Genomic DNA, 15,667 nt, shown 5'->3' on the forward strand with positions numbered 1-15,667 from the left:
TTACACAGATTATAGTAATTTCAGTCCTTTTTTGACAAATGTTTTTACAAAGTGGATACTTCCAGAGATACTGAATGATGAACTTCATGAAATGATCAGGAAATCTATTTTTCCAACATGAATATATAATTGATAATAATAATAATAATAATAATAATAATTGAAAATAGGCCATCAAGGTGGCATAGTCAGTGGGAGCCCTTCATCCAGGTTCGGCAATCATTCGCCCTGCTTTAGTGTCCTTGAGCAAGACATCATGTCCCAACTAGGATTTAAACCAAAAATGTATTTGAGAATGCTGGCGCTTCCGGAGTATTTCTGAGAACCAGCGTTGTGACAGGAAAGTTGCTGGTTCAAATCTGAGGTGAGGGAAGTTAGTGAGAAACATTCTCCCCTCATTCAACAGCCAGCATCAAAGTTCCCTTGAGCAAGGCACTGAATACCCAGCTGCACCAGTGGAGCTGTTCATTGGCCAACAGTACAATGTGTGAGGGTTAAAGAAGGGTTCATATTCTACTTTATGAATTCAGACAGAAACCATTTATGGCCCACTAACCTTCCCTGGGCCCTCTTTGGTGTTTCCTGCCTCTTGGTCTTTGTGTTCATCCTTATGGCAGTTATTCTCTGGCATGCTCATTTTGGTTTTGGCTGAAACGACAGTGGCATAATATGGTATTCTTCGCCTAGTTGACCCATCCCAAATGTGTTTTTTAATATGTTTAGAGGCAGTGGGTTTGTAACAGTCTTCTATGTTGTGTCCATCGCCTTGTACATTTAAAAGAGGAACAAAAACGGGAGGTGCAGGTGGCTATGCTGGAGGAGATGAAACAAGTGAATGTGACAGGAGACCGAGCCCAGTGCCGGACAACCCCGTGATCAGCAAACCGCTGGGAAAACCGCTCTAACGGCTATGGGGGATCTCTTGGGAGACACGTATGCCATGGACAGGTCAGACCAGGACAACACTCTGCTGCTTCAAAAAGAGATGTCGATGTATGAACAAGAGTCTCCAATACCTGCTCAACAAAATCCTCTCATGTGGTGGAAAACCTCGGGCTTTGGGAGATACCCTCACGTCGCCCAGTTGGCAAAGAAATATCTTTCCATCCCTGGATCCTCTGCGCTCTGAACGCATCTTTTCCTCCGCTGGGAATATACTGAATAAAAAGAGATCGGCACTGGCCTCTTCACATGTGGACTGTCTTGTGCTTTTGGCAAATAACCTGTAGGCCTTAAGACCTAAGGCCTGACAGTCACAGTGTAATAAAAAAGGCCTGACAGTCAGTGACAGTGTAATAAAATGCTGAACCAGTCACCTGTCTTTTGAAGGCCGTTGCGGGTTCAGATAAGATAAGGGACAGATAAGGGACCTGCCGCTGCTCCAGTCTAGGTAGCTGTTTCTGAAACTGAGGGCCATGTGTTTCATGATGTTAAGCTTTGGTAGGTAATGTTGATAGATATAATGTCACATGACATTGTAGCTATGATGCAGATTCATTTATGATACTGATGAATTTATGTTATACAACGCAAATATGATCCAAGCTAGATTCCTGGCTGACTGCCTTCAATCTAAACAACTGCTGATATTAGCTTAAACCATGTTTAGTTGTGCTCACCTTTCTTTTGAAAGAAATTAGTTAGCAGTTGTTTTCCCTCAGTTTGCTTTCTTTCTCTTTCCTTTCTTTCTTTTCTTTTTTGGTACACCGAGTTCCCTTTCTTGAAGAAAGACATGACTCCACCACAGTGCACATTGGTGCTCCAGCATCAGCAGTCACTCGGCTGGATTAGCTGCTTTTAGAGAAGAATCCTAGTGCAGGGGCGGACTAAACCATTTTGTGCCTTTTGTAAGGGGTGAGAGAGGCCTCAGAGAGCCTCCACTATTTATTTATTTTTTGGATACAAAGTTCAGTCTGTCAACCGATTTATTCAGCCAATTTTAATGTAGTTATGACACTAATTACTTAGAAATAAAAAATTGCAAACAAAAACAAACTTTTCATCCCAGGCTTTTCAAGGGCCCTCCCCGCATTGGGGCCCTGGGTAGTCAGTCCCACTTTTCCCCCCACTACAACGCCCCTGCCTCAGGGTAAAACTTCTTTGTTGTCACATTTCTCGGAATTGTTTGCCTTAACTTTATTTAAACAAAAACCTTACAAAAGTGTAGGCCACTGTACTGACTGAATAGATATTGAATAATGAATAGGCTAGAGACAGAAGCCTCCCAATGGTTTGATTATTATTTCCCGTTTCATGTCAAGGAAAAGATAATTGTTGTTTCATGTTAATCACAACACAGCTCGCTCGGAGTCTTGAATGTACCGTAAAACTTCAATTAATAGCCCGGGCTTTTATTTGCTTCAATCATTGAATATGTTACAGGTACCAGCTGGTACCATTATTTTATTTGTTTATTTTGTAATGTGTAGGTATGTAGATCTTTTAAAAGGCATGTTTATGTTGAAATAAATATACCTATTATATTATATATATTAATATTATACCTATTATACCAAGTAGTTATGTCTCTCGTTGTATTGGTCTGCCCTCTTGTGGACATAACGCGCAAAAATAGATATTTGAATGGTTCGAACATATGTGTTTTTTTAGAAGGAATAATCGAATGTAATTTTTGGCCAATTTTGACAGGCCTAAGCCTTATGGTATGCACTCTACTTGGTGATCCACCGGGGCGCCCCACACAAGAGCGTAGCGGACACGGGGTACGCGGGGGACACGTCCCACGCAGTTCCCGTATCTGTCCCCTCTGTCCCCCGCACTTTATTCCAAAATTCAGTGCTAATTTTGTGACAACACGCACATTCCCACGGCATTCTCCTACTCAGAATCATATCTCTCTCTCTCTCTCTCTCTCTCTCTCTCTCTCTCTCTCTCTCTCTCAAAGAATGCTTAAGGGAAGCAATAATACTTGTATGATAGCGGTTTGTACTTGTATTTGTCAATTTCATTCCTCTTTTCCCCCTCTGTTTTCTTTACAAATCGCACTCTGCTGCCGTTTCTAATATCATTCAGTCATTTCCAATAATAAGTGCGCTTACAGTATTTCTATAATAACTCAGTCCTATAGTCCTATAGTAATTGCTTTAGGCCCGGATCTACTAAAGGTTTGCACCACCGCAAATCACATTGCGGGTGCTAAAACCTTGTTTTCTGATCTACTGATACTACTGATGCTACTGTGGTCTAATTGCATATGCATTTGTGGGTGTACCAAGACTGAGGCGCAAAATAAAGGGGGGGATTTATGGAAATTGGTAGTGGACGTGATTTATCAAGAGGTGGTGGCTGTTATCACCTGCTGATTACACACAGAATTTAAGACCTAGGAAAAGCATGTCTTATCATTTTGCGCATAGGATAGCTCTGCTGGAACTGTCTCTGGAACCGGTCTAAGATCAAAGTGACAGTCATCTACACAGCATAACATGTAGTCATTAGATCGCAGGGTTTAAACGACTTAAAAATGTACAATTTAAGCCTCATTGGCAGAGTAGCAGAATACGCACTCAATATTCAGACTATTACCTAAATATAAAAAAAAAAGAAAAGTTGCACGCTCTTCTCTGGAACGTGCAACTTTCTCTTTGCTGACATAATAAAGACAAGCCGATATAAAGACATACCGTTTGTGTTTACAGGTGTTGTTGGTGACACAAATCAGAGTGTTGCCTCTGTCAATTGACTTGACTTGACTTGTCTTTATAAACTCGTTCTGACTCTCTCTCTTGTTTTTCCAGTATTATTTTAATGGTGTGATGAAGCAATGTACTTTGCCCTACCTAAGAAGGGTGTGTTTTCTTTGAGCTGTCAGTACTTAGCTGAGTCAGGAGAGAGCATGTGTGTACAGGTCACTGCAACAACTTGGGTTGCAATGGAATACGATGCAAAAAAGGTACATTTCCTAGATATGTGGGTCGAAAAAGGCGGTGGTTCTCTATGCACATCTCTGTACAGGAAATAAATGGACAGAAACACATTGTTGGTGGCAAATAGTTTCCAGCCAATTGCCATTAAAAAGAAGTCTTCCCAAGATTCAGTTTTGCAGGCTCAGACATATTTGCCAGACCACTGATGACTACATAGAACAAGACTAGGTCAAAACCTAGTATATGGCTGGACCGTGTATGAGTGTGCCACATGCCACGGCCGACCAATGGTGTAACTAACTCCGCTGTAGACTGCTAATACAGAATAATAGTCCATACATCCATACTGATCTCTGTTCCAGCGCGTCCCATCACCTCTCTCCGCCGCTGTCCTCTCCACCGCGCCCACGGCCCGTATCGATCCTCCCGATCCAAGCGGCAGGCGTTCTAGTACCCATCGGTGCCGAAAACGCTGTTCACCGGACACCGGGGGCGCATCGTCGTCAGGACCCCCGCCGAAATCTCGGCCGGATCACCGGGAACAAATCGGCGGCCAGCTATGGGCACTGGCCGGAACAGTGGCCCCAGGAAACTTCGGGAAGGTCGGAAATAAGCCCTCGGCGTGATGAAAGAAACAAGATGACGGAGAAAACGAAACTTAAATTTCTGGCTTTGTGATCCTATGATGTGCCACGGCCGACCAATGGTGTAACTTGATCACTCAGTCAGTCACTCAGTCAGTCAGTCAGTCAGTGACAGACATTTGCGTGTGTAGGGCTGGCCCCGCTGTTGCGGTCCAGCCAAAAAGCTACAGACATGAAACACAGGTTTACTAGGCCTTTAAAATGGCCCTAGTTCAGTGATTCTCAACCTTTTTCATATCAATGACCCCTAATTTAGTACAGATTAAGGCCACAGACCCCCATTTGATGAGATTTTGTCTCTTGGACCCAAATTTGAGAATATTGTTATTGTTTGATATGATTTTGTCCAGAATTCCATGACTATCTGTATTGTAGGTAGAGAAATAACACTGAAACTATGATCAAAACAGTCATTTTTCTACATTCTCTAATTGTGTTAACTTCTTGTAAATGAAATAATGGTGAAGTTTAACAGTTCAGCAATTTGCTGGGGACCCCCTGGAACAGTGCCTGAATTGGACCAAAAAAGGTGCCAGTACCCTAATTCAGCAGTTGCATGACATGAGCATCGCATGTGTCTTGGACATATTTATATTTGTACGCATATCTTGGTAATATATCCCACTTCAAATATAAGTATTTTGTATGCATTTCATTACAAAATACATGCTACAATAAAACCAACTGAAATTGAAACAAGACTGCAGTCAGTTTAGCTGCAAAACAACTAGTCCTAACCTACCTTGCCATTTAAAAAATAATCAACACAGAAAAATGTGCTGGGTTAGTACTGTAATAATATCAGAGAAAGATTACATCAGAGAAAGGTTACATACTTACAAGCATACAGAAGACTGATGCAAATAGACAGAGGCCAATATTGTCTTTATATAAATGACGGACAGAGCTGTCTGTGCTTTTTGGAGGTAGTGGCAACAAAGCAATATTGACCTTTTGTCGTTGACAGTCATGATATAAGAAAACTAGCATTATGTAACTTTTATGTACATTAATTCCTCCTTGGCGCAATAACATACCTTTCATTTGTGCTTGCACATCCTCTATTTTCTTTTCTCTCTTTATTGGCACCTGACCAGTAGTGTTGATTGGACATATTGGCATTTGATTACCATTAATTTCTTCATGATTGACACTTTAACGGCCCTGTGCTCCACTGATTGCTCTGCTCCATCAGATCAAGTGAAGAGGCATCACTCTGCTCACAATATAAATGTATTTATTTTTTCTACACAATTAATATAATTCCATTGTCGTTTTGCCCACAAAGTCCTGCATCAGAATGTAAACCATTATATTCTTTACAATCTGCCTTTGCGGGGCAAAATGTCAGTAGAATGGTTTTATTGCAGAACACGTAATTACAAGAGGCTATTTAATTTAGTGCCAGAGTGACACCTCTTCACTTGATTTATGCAGCTTTGTTTTCAGCTGCAGTTTGACTCACCCTGTGTGAGCAGAGCGCTGCCTTCAGTCTGTAGGATGCTGCCTGCTTACATGAAGCCCTATCAAGTCTATGGCGCACTTTTTTCATATGGAGATACTCTCTCATTCAACTAAGGCGTACCAGGAGGTGGCGGTACAGAATAAGAAGTAAGGGTACTCATGTGGACAAAAATCAGAAGTGCCGGTATGAAATAAGAAGTAAGGGTACTCATGTGGACAAAAATCAGAAGTGCTGGTACTGCCCATTTCAGGCACTGCCCTGGAACCCCCTAAAGGACCCCTGGTGGTCCCGGACCCCACGCCCTTGAATGCAGATCCATTAGTTTCCCGACTGCTGACGAGAGGCTGGCGTCATCCGGTCAGGACAAGCACATCTGGAGTGGCCTGGTGAGGGGCACTGGAAGCAGAGCCTATGGTCACCACAGTGAGTGAAGGCAGAATGAGCAGCATCATGACAGACAGAACCCCCAATCCTGGGGAGATGTGGTCTAGACTGCCTGTTCAAACCTGATACAGTAGGCCTCTATAATAGCACTTTCTCCAGCATACTAATGAGGCGTTCTAGGGCAGGGGAGTCTGTAGGCTTTGCTTGCGGCGTGCCATGTCCCTCAGAAGGCGACACAAAGGTATGAGAGGCGTCAAGTGTATTCACCGTCACTTTTGCCTTTGGTGACGCGCTCGCTGCCGATTTGAGATTCAACTCTGAATGATACTCATTTAGTATATCCTGAACCTCATGTGCAGAACACTTGTCCACCGTCTTTGACCGAAAAGTCAAAGCAAGCTCTTTGGAGGGACAGTTCCGTATGAACATGCGTGCTAGGGCAATCCAATGTCTTACCTTGCTCTTTCAGACGTTCAATGGCAAGGTCGACAGCACGGTTCAGCCTGAGCCAGTAGTCGAATGCATCCTCGTCTTTTTCAGGCAGTGTGGTGTAAAAATCTGCTAGAGGGAGAGGTGAGTTTGGGACAGTATGAGTGTTTCCACAGAAGACCATAAATTGCTTCGGGGTTGCGGGTAATATCAATGTCACTATTCCTTGTCCCAAACCTAACCACATCTGTGGCTTTGCCACGGAGATGAACGAGGATCTCCTCTGCATGTTCCTCAGATTTCAAATTCCCTCTCTTAATGTAAATTCTCATAAGGTCTTCCCACTCTCGCACAGAAACAGAATCCAAACCATCCCCTCTGAAGCTGGGAGGATCCTTCAATTCTCTGTAGGGCAACAACTGGACCTGGGAGATGTCAAGTGCTTTTGGGGTGGACATAGTAGAATTGGTGAATGCAGCAGCTGTAGGGTTAATTTGTATCTGTCCTATGGTTTTCTTCGGAAATCCAGATAAGTGCATTATAGACTTGTCAAGCCTGCTGATGATAAAAGCGTGCCTTAATTTCTCTATCATTATTGGTGAGAAAATGTCTGACATTGTGTGTCTGACATGTCTGATATTTTTCAGGTGATTAAAGGCAATTTTAGTTATATTTCTGATATGTGCATCAACGCTTAGGTCACTATCAAAGGTTCCCAGGTTTCTTTAATGTTGATTTATGATGATGATTTAATATTCTAAGCCAGTGACTTCATTTGTATTATGTCCTCTTGTGGTGCCTTTGGCCCATAACCAGAGTCATATCTTTGTTTAATTGAAGAACATTTTGTTCCATTCATGCATTGATCTCAAGAATACAGTTGCTAAGGGCATTCAAACGATGCAGATCATCTGGCATGAGATATATAGCTGCATATCATCCGCATAGCAATGGAAAATGATGCTGTGTTTGCGAATAATGGCCTCAAGTGGAAGCATACAGTATACAGACTAAAGAAAATTGGGCCTAGAATCAAGCCTTGGGGAATTCACGATCTGTCAACTTTGCCAGAGACACCAGCCCACGTATCCAATCTACTTAGGTGAATAGCATGGTCAACTGTGTCAAAGGCTGCACTCCGGTCAAGAACCACCAGTACAGAGAGCTTATTGGCATCGAGGGTGATTCAAATATGTTGTTTGTTTTTAAAAAATCAGTTGCATGTAGACCAACTTCTCAAGTATTTTAACAGCCAGTTTGTAATGAGTGGTTGACAGTGTTTAACACTTCTGACAAACAGTTAAAACATTTTCCAAAAAAACGAGCAACAGGAGTTATGAGCGGTGAGTCGAGCATGCAGCACAAGCATAGGTGGGAGATTAGGGAAGCAGCAGAGGCAAACCGGCTCTTCCTTTCAACTTGTGATCACGAACGATAGGCTTTTGATTGATCAAGTGAATGAGTGAGTGAGTATTCGTGTTTCCATCAAGCTATTTTATGCAAAAATTGAAGTTTTGAATGGGCATAAGCTGAATGGAAACACCAAATTTCGAAAAAAAAATCCCCAAATATCACAGAAAGGTTTTTACATTCACTTGAGGTGGATTTGTTGGTCTGTTGATAAAAAGATTATTTGAAAAACAGTGTTGGAAACCTATTTTGCTAATTAATAATGGCATAGAGTTACCTTAACTCTGTATTCTGCATAGGTAGCCAGCTTGTACAGTCTGTCGCAATGTGTTCCGCTGGCGGGACCGGTGGCCTGAACGGCCCAATAATCCTGCACAGCAGATCAAATGTTCTTGTTGTAACTCTTGGAAAGCTCTCTCCATTGTGATCTTGTCTCACCCCACACACAAGCAAACCTACTTATTCGCTTAAGCCGTTTATGGAAACAGGTTTTATGATTGTCGACTTTTCAAAAGTTCACTTAGAATTTGCGCAAAACCTGAATGGAAACATAGCTAGTGACTCAGCAACTCAGCGAGTGAGTGTGTCTGGCTTCTGGGTTATCCCATGCAGTGGCGGCCTTATCTATGTTTCACCCGTTTCAACTGAAACGGGCCCCGCCCTCCCAAAGGGCCCCCGACTGACATGCAAGCATTGAATAATTCACCCACTTTTTATATATATATAAATATATTGTGGCGAGCTGTGGTTACTTCAATCAAAGATAACGCACCGGACACCGTTTCAAAGCTAACAGCTTTAATTGCAGTTAGAACCAGTTAGCAGTTCAATATTCACAGCAAAACGGTAGGCGGGTCATTTCTTTCACTACAAACATTACTAACGGTGTCAACTAATATGAACTAGTAAATTCTCAAACTAAAGCAAATACACATAATTAAAAGAATCTCTATAAGCAATTATTTAGGGTTAAATAATCCTACCAGGTCAACAGTGCATGAATAACAAGCTCTCCAGGCCTGACGTGAGCTGTCCACGGTGCTGAAAGAGCGCCAAGCCCAATTCATTGTAAACAACCCCTATCTGTGTATATTTAATATACTGAAGTAATGGCTACGCCTCCGTTTCCCCGTATATATTGTATTTTAGAAATTCAATATATATTTACGCACGGATGTCCCATGGAAATACAGAAGCACAATATTGCGCAATTAATCTTTCAGTTTATCCACAGACAGAATATCTCAAGTTTCATGTCCAGGAGCTCTGTCTCATCACACTGTTGTTCTAAAGATATGCAATCATATGTGTGAAATTACTTTACATGGAGTTTTGATGACGCTGAGTTGGTCAGTGGAAGAAAGGAGAAGGAGAGGGAGAGACTTCACATCTGTCTACCAACGCCCTGTAGCTCGTCATACTGGTGTAATTTGTGGGTATGTTGCAGGGAGAAAATTGAAAAAAATATATTTTGGTACAATACTCGTTTTTTAGAATTCTGAAAAGGCCTTTACTATTTTGCATGGTAACGTTGTGTGTGAGTGAGAGAGAGAGAGAGAGAGAGAGAGAGAGAGAGAGAGAGACGCATCTTACTATCTGAATAATGCGCACTTCAAATAGCAGGAAAATATTGCGCCAGACTTTAGACTAGGTTTTTGTTGGTCAATGGCGCAATCGCTTTCTGCTGCCTCAAGATAGCGATGCGCCGACAATGTGCCTGACCACACCTCATTTTAAGACCAACACGCCCATGGGCGCACAGATGGGCGCAAGTACATTTGCTATTTAAACAACGTGGTCGCTGGGCGTGAAAATGACAACTGCGTTTCTATGTTGAGCTGTCCATGATGCTGAAAGTGCACATCATGCATTTAAGTTGAAGTCCGAAAATATAATATACCATTATTGATGCAAACCAACTTGAATCCTCGCTTTTTTTTTCTCTTTTCTCTCTGTTTTTTTTTTTTTCGCACATTAGCTCTTGAAACGGGCCCCCAGATGCTTAAGGCCGCCTCTGATCCCATGCAGTGTGCACTGCAGCACACTGATGTTTGACTACAACCAAATAAGCAGTCAGACATGAGTAATTCTACTGGCAAGGTTCACACTTTCCATTCCTCCATCTAAGTAAATAATTTTGCTTATTCCACAAATTTAAGTAATGCCGAGGAACAGTCCAGTCATTTAGGTGCCTTTCACACCAGCATTGTTTGGTTCGAGCTTTAGGACCTTTTTGCTAAGTTCAGATCATTTTGACAGGTGTGAACACACCATGCGGACTTGGGTACGGACCAAAAACTTTCAAAGGGTCCGCCAAAAATTGGCAGTCCTCTTCCATTCAGACCAAGGTGTGGATCATTTTGCTATGAAAACAACTTTGATAAAGTCCGAACCAATGGCAATAACTTATGCGCGCAATGATTTGCTTCTTCACGGCGGGTTGTTTGGGTTGTTTTTAGCCGAATTACAGCAAAAAGGAGAGAGTTTCCAGCCTTAGCTTGGATTCTCTTTGAGGAGAACACATTCTTAAAAAACCTCATTAACAGCAATTAATTGTGTATTTTGCACATTACGTTCTCACAGCTAGATCTATGGTCATTTAGGGGAATAAAAAGAATACAATTTCGTTCATTGCTAGTGAGATGTAAAACAGCCTACAGGATCATTGTCTAACCCAAGTTGGGAAAAACGTATCAAGTTGGACAATAACGCACCCATAATGAACCGAATCTCATACAAGTATGGAGGGCCAGGCCTATCATATTAAGGAATCAATGAATGAATCAATAAATACATAAATGCAATAACAAAGAAATAAAAGAATGAATAAATAAATAAATGCAATAACAAATAAAGGAATAAATACATTATAGAGATGCGTAAATAAATAAATAATTTCAAAAATAAATCAATCAATGAATAAATACCTAACATTTTTGTTTATTAATTTATGAGGGGAGTCAGTGGACATGGTAATGTGTGATTAGGCATTAGTAATCAAACTAGCATTATAGGTCGCTTGCTTGGTCTTGAACCAGAACCATAGAAAACCACTGTAAAAAAAAAAAAAAAAGATGGATGTAGTGGGTGTGACGTCACCCATGGGTTTCCGAAGGGCCATTTTTAAGCCAAAATCTGGGGTTTACGAGCGCCGCCATGTTGACATTTGGAGCCAAAGCAGCCGGAGCGAAGTAGGGGGGTTGACCGCAGCGCAGAAAAAAAAATTAAGTAGCTGTTAAATAAATTAATAAACAAAAATGTTTGGTATTTATTTATTGATTTATTTATTTTTGAAATGATTTATTTATTTACGCATCTCTATAAATATTCCCACATTTTACCATTTATTTATTTATTTATTTATTCCTTTATTCCTTTATTCCTTTATTCCTTTATTCCTTTATTTGTTGTTGCATTTATTTATTCGTTGTTCATTCATGTATTCATTCTTTTATTTCTTTATTTGTTATTGCATTTATTTGTTTATTGATTCATTCATTGATTCCTTAATATAATAGGCCTGGCCCTCCATATATAAGACCTGAACTTTGTATCACTAATTCACTGTGCATAACAGATCCTCCTAAACCTTCATGAAGGATTCAAGAGTGCCCTCTGGTGGTGATATAAGATGTGCTAACATATTCATCATTCATTTTAAGATATGTCAGTCCTGATATTTGTTATCTTGTCTTTGAAAAACATGGCAAATTCATTGCATTTAGATGCGGCTATTAACTCACTATCAACAGCAGGCGTGGAGTTGTCAGCTGATCAGTGGTTGAAAATTGGTTGGTGAAAATCAGTGTGGTGAAGTATGCTTGCCTGGCAACTCAAATACTTAGTTTAGTATAGTTTGCAATACTGACCTTTAAAATATCATAATGGGGTTGCAGCTAGTCTTCTTCCACTTGCGTTCTGCCCACACATGCACATGCTTTTGAGTTGTGCAATCTCCTAATTTTTTCCATGGGGCTCTGGGTTTATTTGTGACCTGTCAGTGCTTAGCTGTGATGCTTGATCCTTGATCAGTAAATGGCCATTGCTGTTATGTGATCAAACTTTATGGTTGTTTTCCCTGGTAGTATAGTAGTAGGCAGTCCACTCTGCTTAATATGTTTTCCTTTATTGAGACAGTAGAATAGGCACCCTCTATTTCAGAATGCAACATTTAGAATAAATAGATGTAAAAGAACAGTTTGATGGCACTTAGTCTCTTTATTTAGTCATGAATGTTACAACTCAATCAAAGGTATCACTTACAAAAATCCTACCCTTGATTTGCTAAATTGCAGCAAAACCGCCATACTGTATAATAAAGTAAGATACATACTTTGAACTTTGAGTGTTAAAATATGAGGAGTATTAGCACAGCTTCCATCTAAATAAAGCACATACCACAGTGAATTTCCATGCACCTCTCTATCTGTGTCTGGAAATTTGCAGAAGGGCTTTCTATTAGAGCCTTCTGGAGGTATTTTGGGAATAAAAATACATTTGCTAATATGTCGGAAATGAACTATCTGTGGTGGGAAATGCCCTCTGGATAATCCCAGACATACCTTTTCTCAACCACACCCTCTTTCCACTAACAGAACATCATCACAACTTTGGACCAAAGACCCTCATTAGATAGTTAAGATTACTATTCACTGAAGTTGCTGAGGTTTTGCAAAAGTTCTGCAAAGTTTTCTACACCCTTGACTATTTGCTCATTTTATTGTACTACAAAAAATATTTAAAAATGCATTTATTGGGATTTTGTCTGAAATCCATTACTGAAATCGACTACTTTTGTGTAACATACATTTTCAAATTAGGTTTTTCGGTCATTTGAATTATATACCTTAAAATTATTTTTTCTAGAATTTCATTGACTGTCCTTTGCATAAACCTTTAGACAAAAATATCCTTAATTATGCATTTTGAAACATTGTCCTTGTGGACTGATTGGGTAAAAAGTCAAGGAGGATGGGACTTTTACTTTCTGAAGCGACTGTACAGACACTTTTGATTGAGATAACGCATCACAGTCCCAGCCACTTTTCTCCATAAGAGTGACTAGAACACACTTAGGTAATGTTGTGTTTACACATCCAAACGCTAATGGCTGATCTTTCTTTGCATAATAGCGACATGACAAGAATTAATGCATAACTAGGCATATAAGAAAATGCCAGGATAAAGCTTTTAAAATAAAATGAACCATGTAATCAAAACCTCTACAAATGTTACAAAAAGGCACCTTATGATACACATAGCCTAATGTGGTTTGACAAAATAAACAGGCCTGGGGCCGTATCCACAAACATTCTGAGAATCCTCTCAGAGTCTTATCTTAGCCTAAAATTCCTTAGCAAGGAGTCCTAGCTTAGGAGTGATTTAGGAAAGTTCTCAGAGCGACTCTGAGCAAGGAATGGACAAGAACTTTTATCTTAGTGAGGAGGTTGCTAGGTGTGATGCTCTCTTTGGACACTGTCATTGGTTGATCAAGAAAAATCAACACGCCTTTTTTTGTCATCCAGAATGAGCACAAGGAATCACACAAGATAAAACACAATTTACTCAATATTAACGCGTGGTTTGCTTATACTATCAAAAATAAAATAAAAATAGAGCTCATTGGACAAAATCTTTGAAAACCATACGAACGGTACTTTTTAATACTTGTACGCTCCTCACAGGTTGACGCATTATGCCTTTATTTGGGCGAATGCAGTAATGTAATTATACTTTACTAATTTCATGTTAAGATTTGGTGAAAATGGCTCAGGACTCAGTAGTATTAGTATAATTTATAGACTATATTGGCAAGCCTATATGAAAAGGATTTTTGAACATGAGTATATTGCAGATGATGCAGACGTCTGTCCCATCAGTGACCAGACAATACAGAGAAAACTGTTTGTGTGATTGTTCTACTATGTGGTTGCATAAACCCAAATTATCACTGCTGCACTGTTTGCCTGTTGCTAAATATCTTAACATTGTGATGACTTTATAACAATAGCATTAATGTGTCTTTTCTGCGTCTTTCAGCCATTTCCTCCTCTCCTTAAGAAACTCCTCAGCTCCTAAAAGTCCTCCTCTCTACTCTTAGGTTTTCCACCTTAGGAGCTCTCTTAAGGGCTGAGATGCTTTATGAATAGCTTTTATCTTTACTAGGATTTAGTCTTACTTTTAAGGGGAAATTCTTAGAAAACATCATCACTTTCAGAGTTTTCTTAGAATTTCACCACTAAGACCAACTCTTAGTACTAGGAAGCTTTGTGGATACAGCCCCAGGTCATTGCTCTCATGAATTCCAAAATGCTATATATCCATTTAAAAAACCTAAAGTTCATCATTCAATATCTTGGAACTATGGAGGATCCAATCTGTAAAAGGGGTTATCACTTTGTCAGACATGGGCTACCTAGTATAGTCACCTACTATAAAAAACAGCATTGTTTGAATTCTGTGCTATCAGTCATCTTGGTAGAGTAGGAGTCATCTGTTTTTTAATTCTGGATATCTCATTTTGGAATGAAACTCTTTATCTGTTCTATACTGACCTGTTTTATACCAGGTTCTGAATACGGCTTGCTAATATGTAGTTTGTCATTGCGAGAAAACAACTGGACTAAGTTGGAAGTTTGCTTGCAGTGAATGTAAGTGTTAATCATGCCTCTCAATAAGTTTCACATCACTATATTTTTACTATATCTATTCCATGTGATCGTTATGAATTTCTGATCAACAAAAGAGTGAGAATAGACAGTTAAGCCAGTCCAGGAGGCACAAATGCTTAGCAAACGCCAAACGCAAACAGCAACATCCAGTGCATATGTACAGTGTATTATAGAAATGTATTAAGCACTCTCTCACTCACACACACACACACACACACACTAAATGCCTAAGTACCTAAATCTAACCTCACAAATTCTGACTAGCAACCCTACACTAAAATTACCGCTTTCCTTTTTTGTAAGGGTTTACAAAATGTTCTTACAAGTATTCTTTTAATTTATTTTACTTTCATTACACTCATGGGATTTTCTCGAGTGTAGTTAAACAAAGGCAAACATGTTTGCCAGAAAGATGCAGTGCATGGATACACACACAGACATATGCAGTATAACACACATCCGCACACATAAACATACATACATGGACATACACAAAGTACAGACTGTCAACTTTAAATTTACTGGATTTTCCGCCTCAAAATAATACTTAGGTGCTCAATTTATGTACACACACATATGCACACGCACACACGCAATGCTGTTAACTTTAAATAGAGCAATACTTGTAGAGCTCACTGTATGTACACACATATAAACATACACAAACACACAAACACACACACACGGCAGTTAGTCATCCCATGCAGGGATGTATGAGGAGAGTGTGTTGTTGTGCTTGTTGCTGCTAGCGAGTGTTTCCCAGCGCTGGTGGAGGGG

The 15,667-nt window shown here is 40.1% G+C and overlaps 1 protein-coding gene across 4 annotated transcripts in view; it reads right to left on the bottom strand.

The window, feature by feature from the left end:
- The window catches only part of lim2.2 (lens intrinsic membrane protein 2.2), a 49,118-nt gene extending 40,450 nt beyond the window's left edge, over nucleotides 1-8,668 (bottom strand). For 3 of the 4 annotated variants that reach the window (XM_071518886.1, XM_071518884.1, XM_071518882.1), the window contains exons 1-3: nucleotides 8,497-8,668; nucleotides 6,837-6,941; nucleotides 557-648 (exon numbers count right to left, since the gene is read on the bottom strand). In XM_071518886.1, coding sequence (XP_071374987.1) covers nucleotides 557-637 — 81 coding nt within the window. In that variant the 5' untranslated portion in view covers nucleotides 638-648; nucleotides 6,837-6,941; nucleotides 8,497-8,668. The remainder of the gene's footprint in view (nucleotides 1-556; nucleotides 649-6,836; nucleotides 6,942-8,496) is intronic. The other variant, XM_071518883.1, reaches the window with a different exon arrangement.
- Between the last annotated feature and the right edge of the window lie 6,999 nt (nucleotides 8,669-15,667).

This window comes from Centroberyx affinis, unplaced genomic scaffold (assembly GCF_046629955.1).
Source record: "Centroberyx affinis isolate AG114_WGS23_722 - 3 ecotype Tasmania unplaced genomic scaffold, CSIRO-AGI_Caff_v1 ptg000641l_1, whole genome shotgun sequence".
Taxonomy (NCBI): Eukaryota; Metazoa; Chordata; class Actinopteri; order Beryciformes; family Berycidae; genus Centroberyx; species Centroberyx affinis.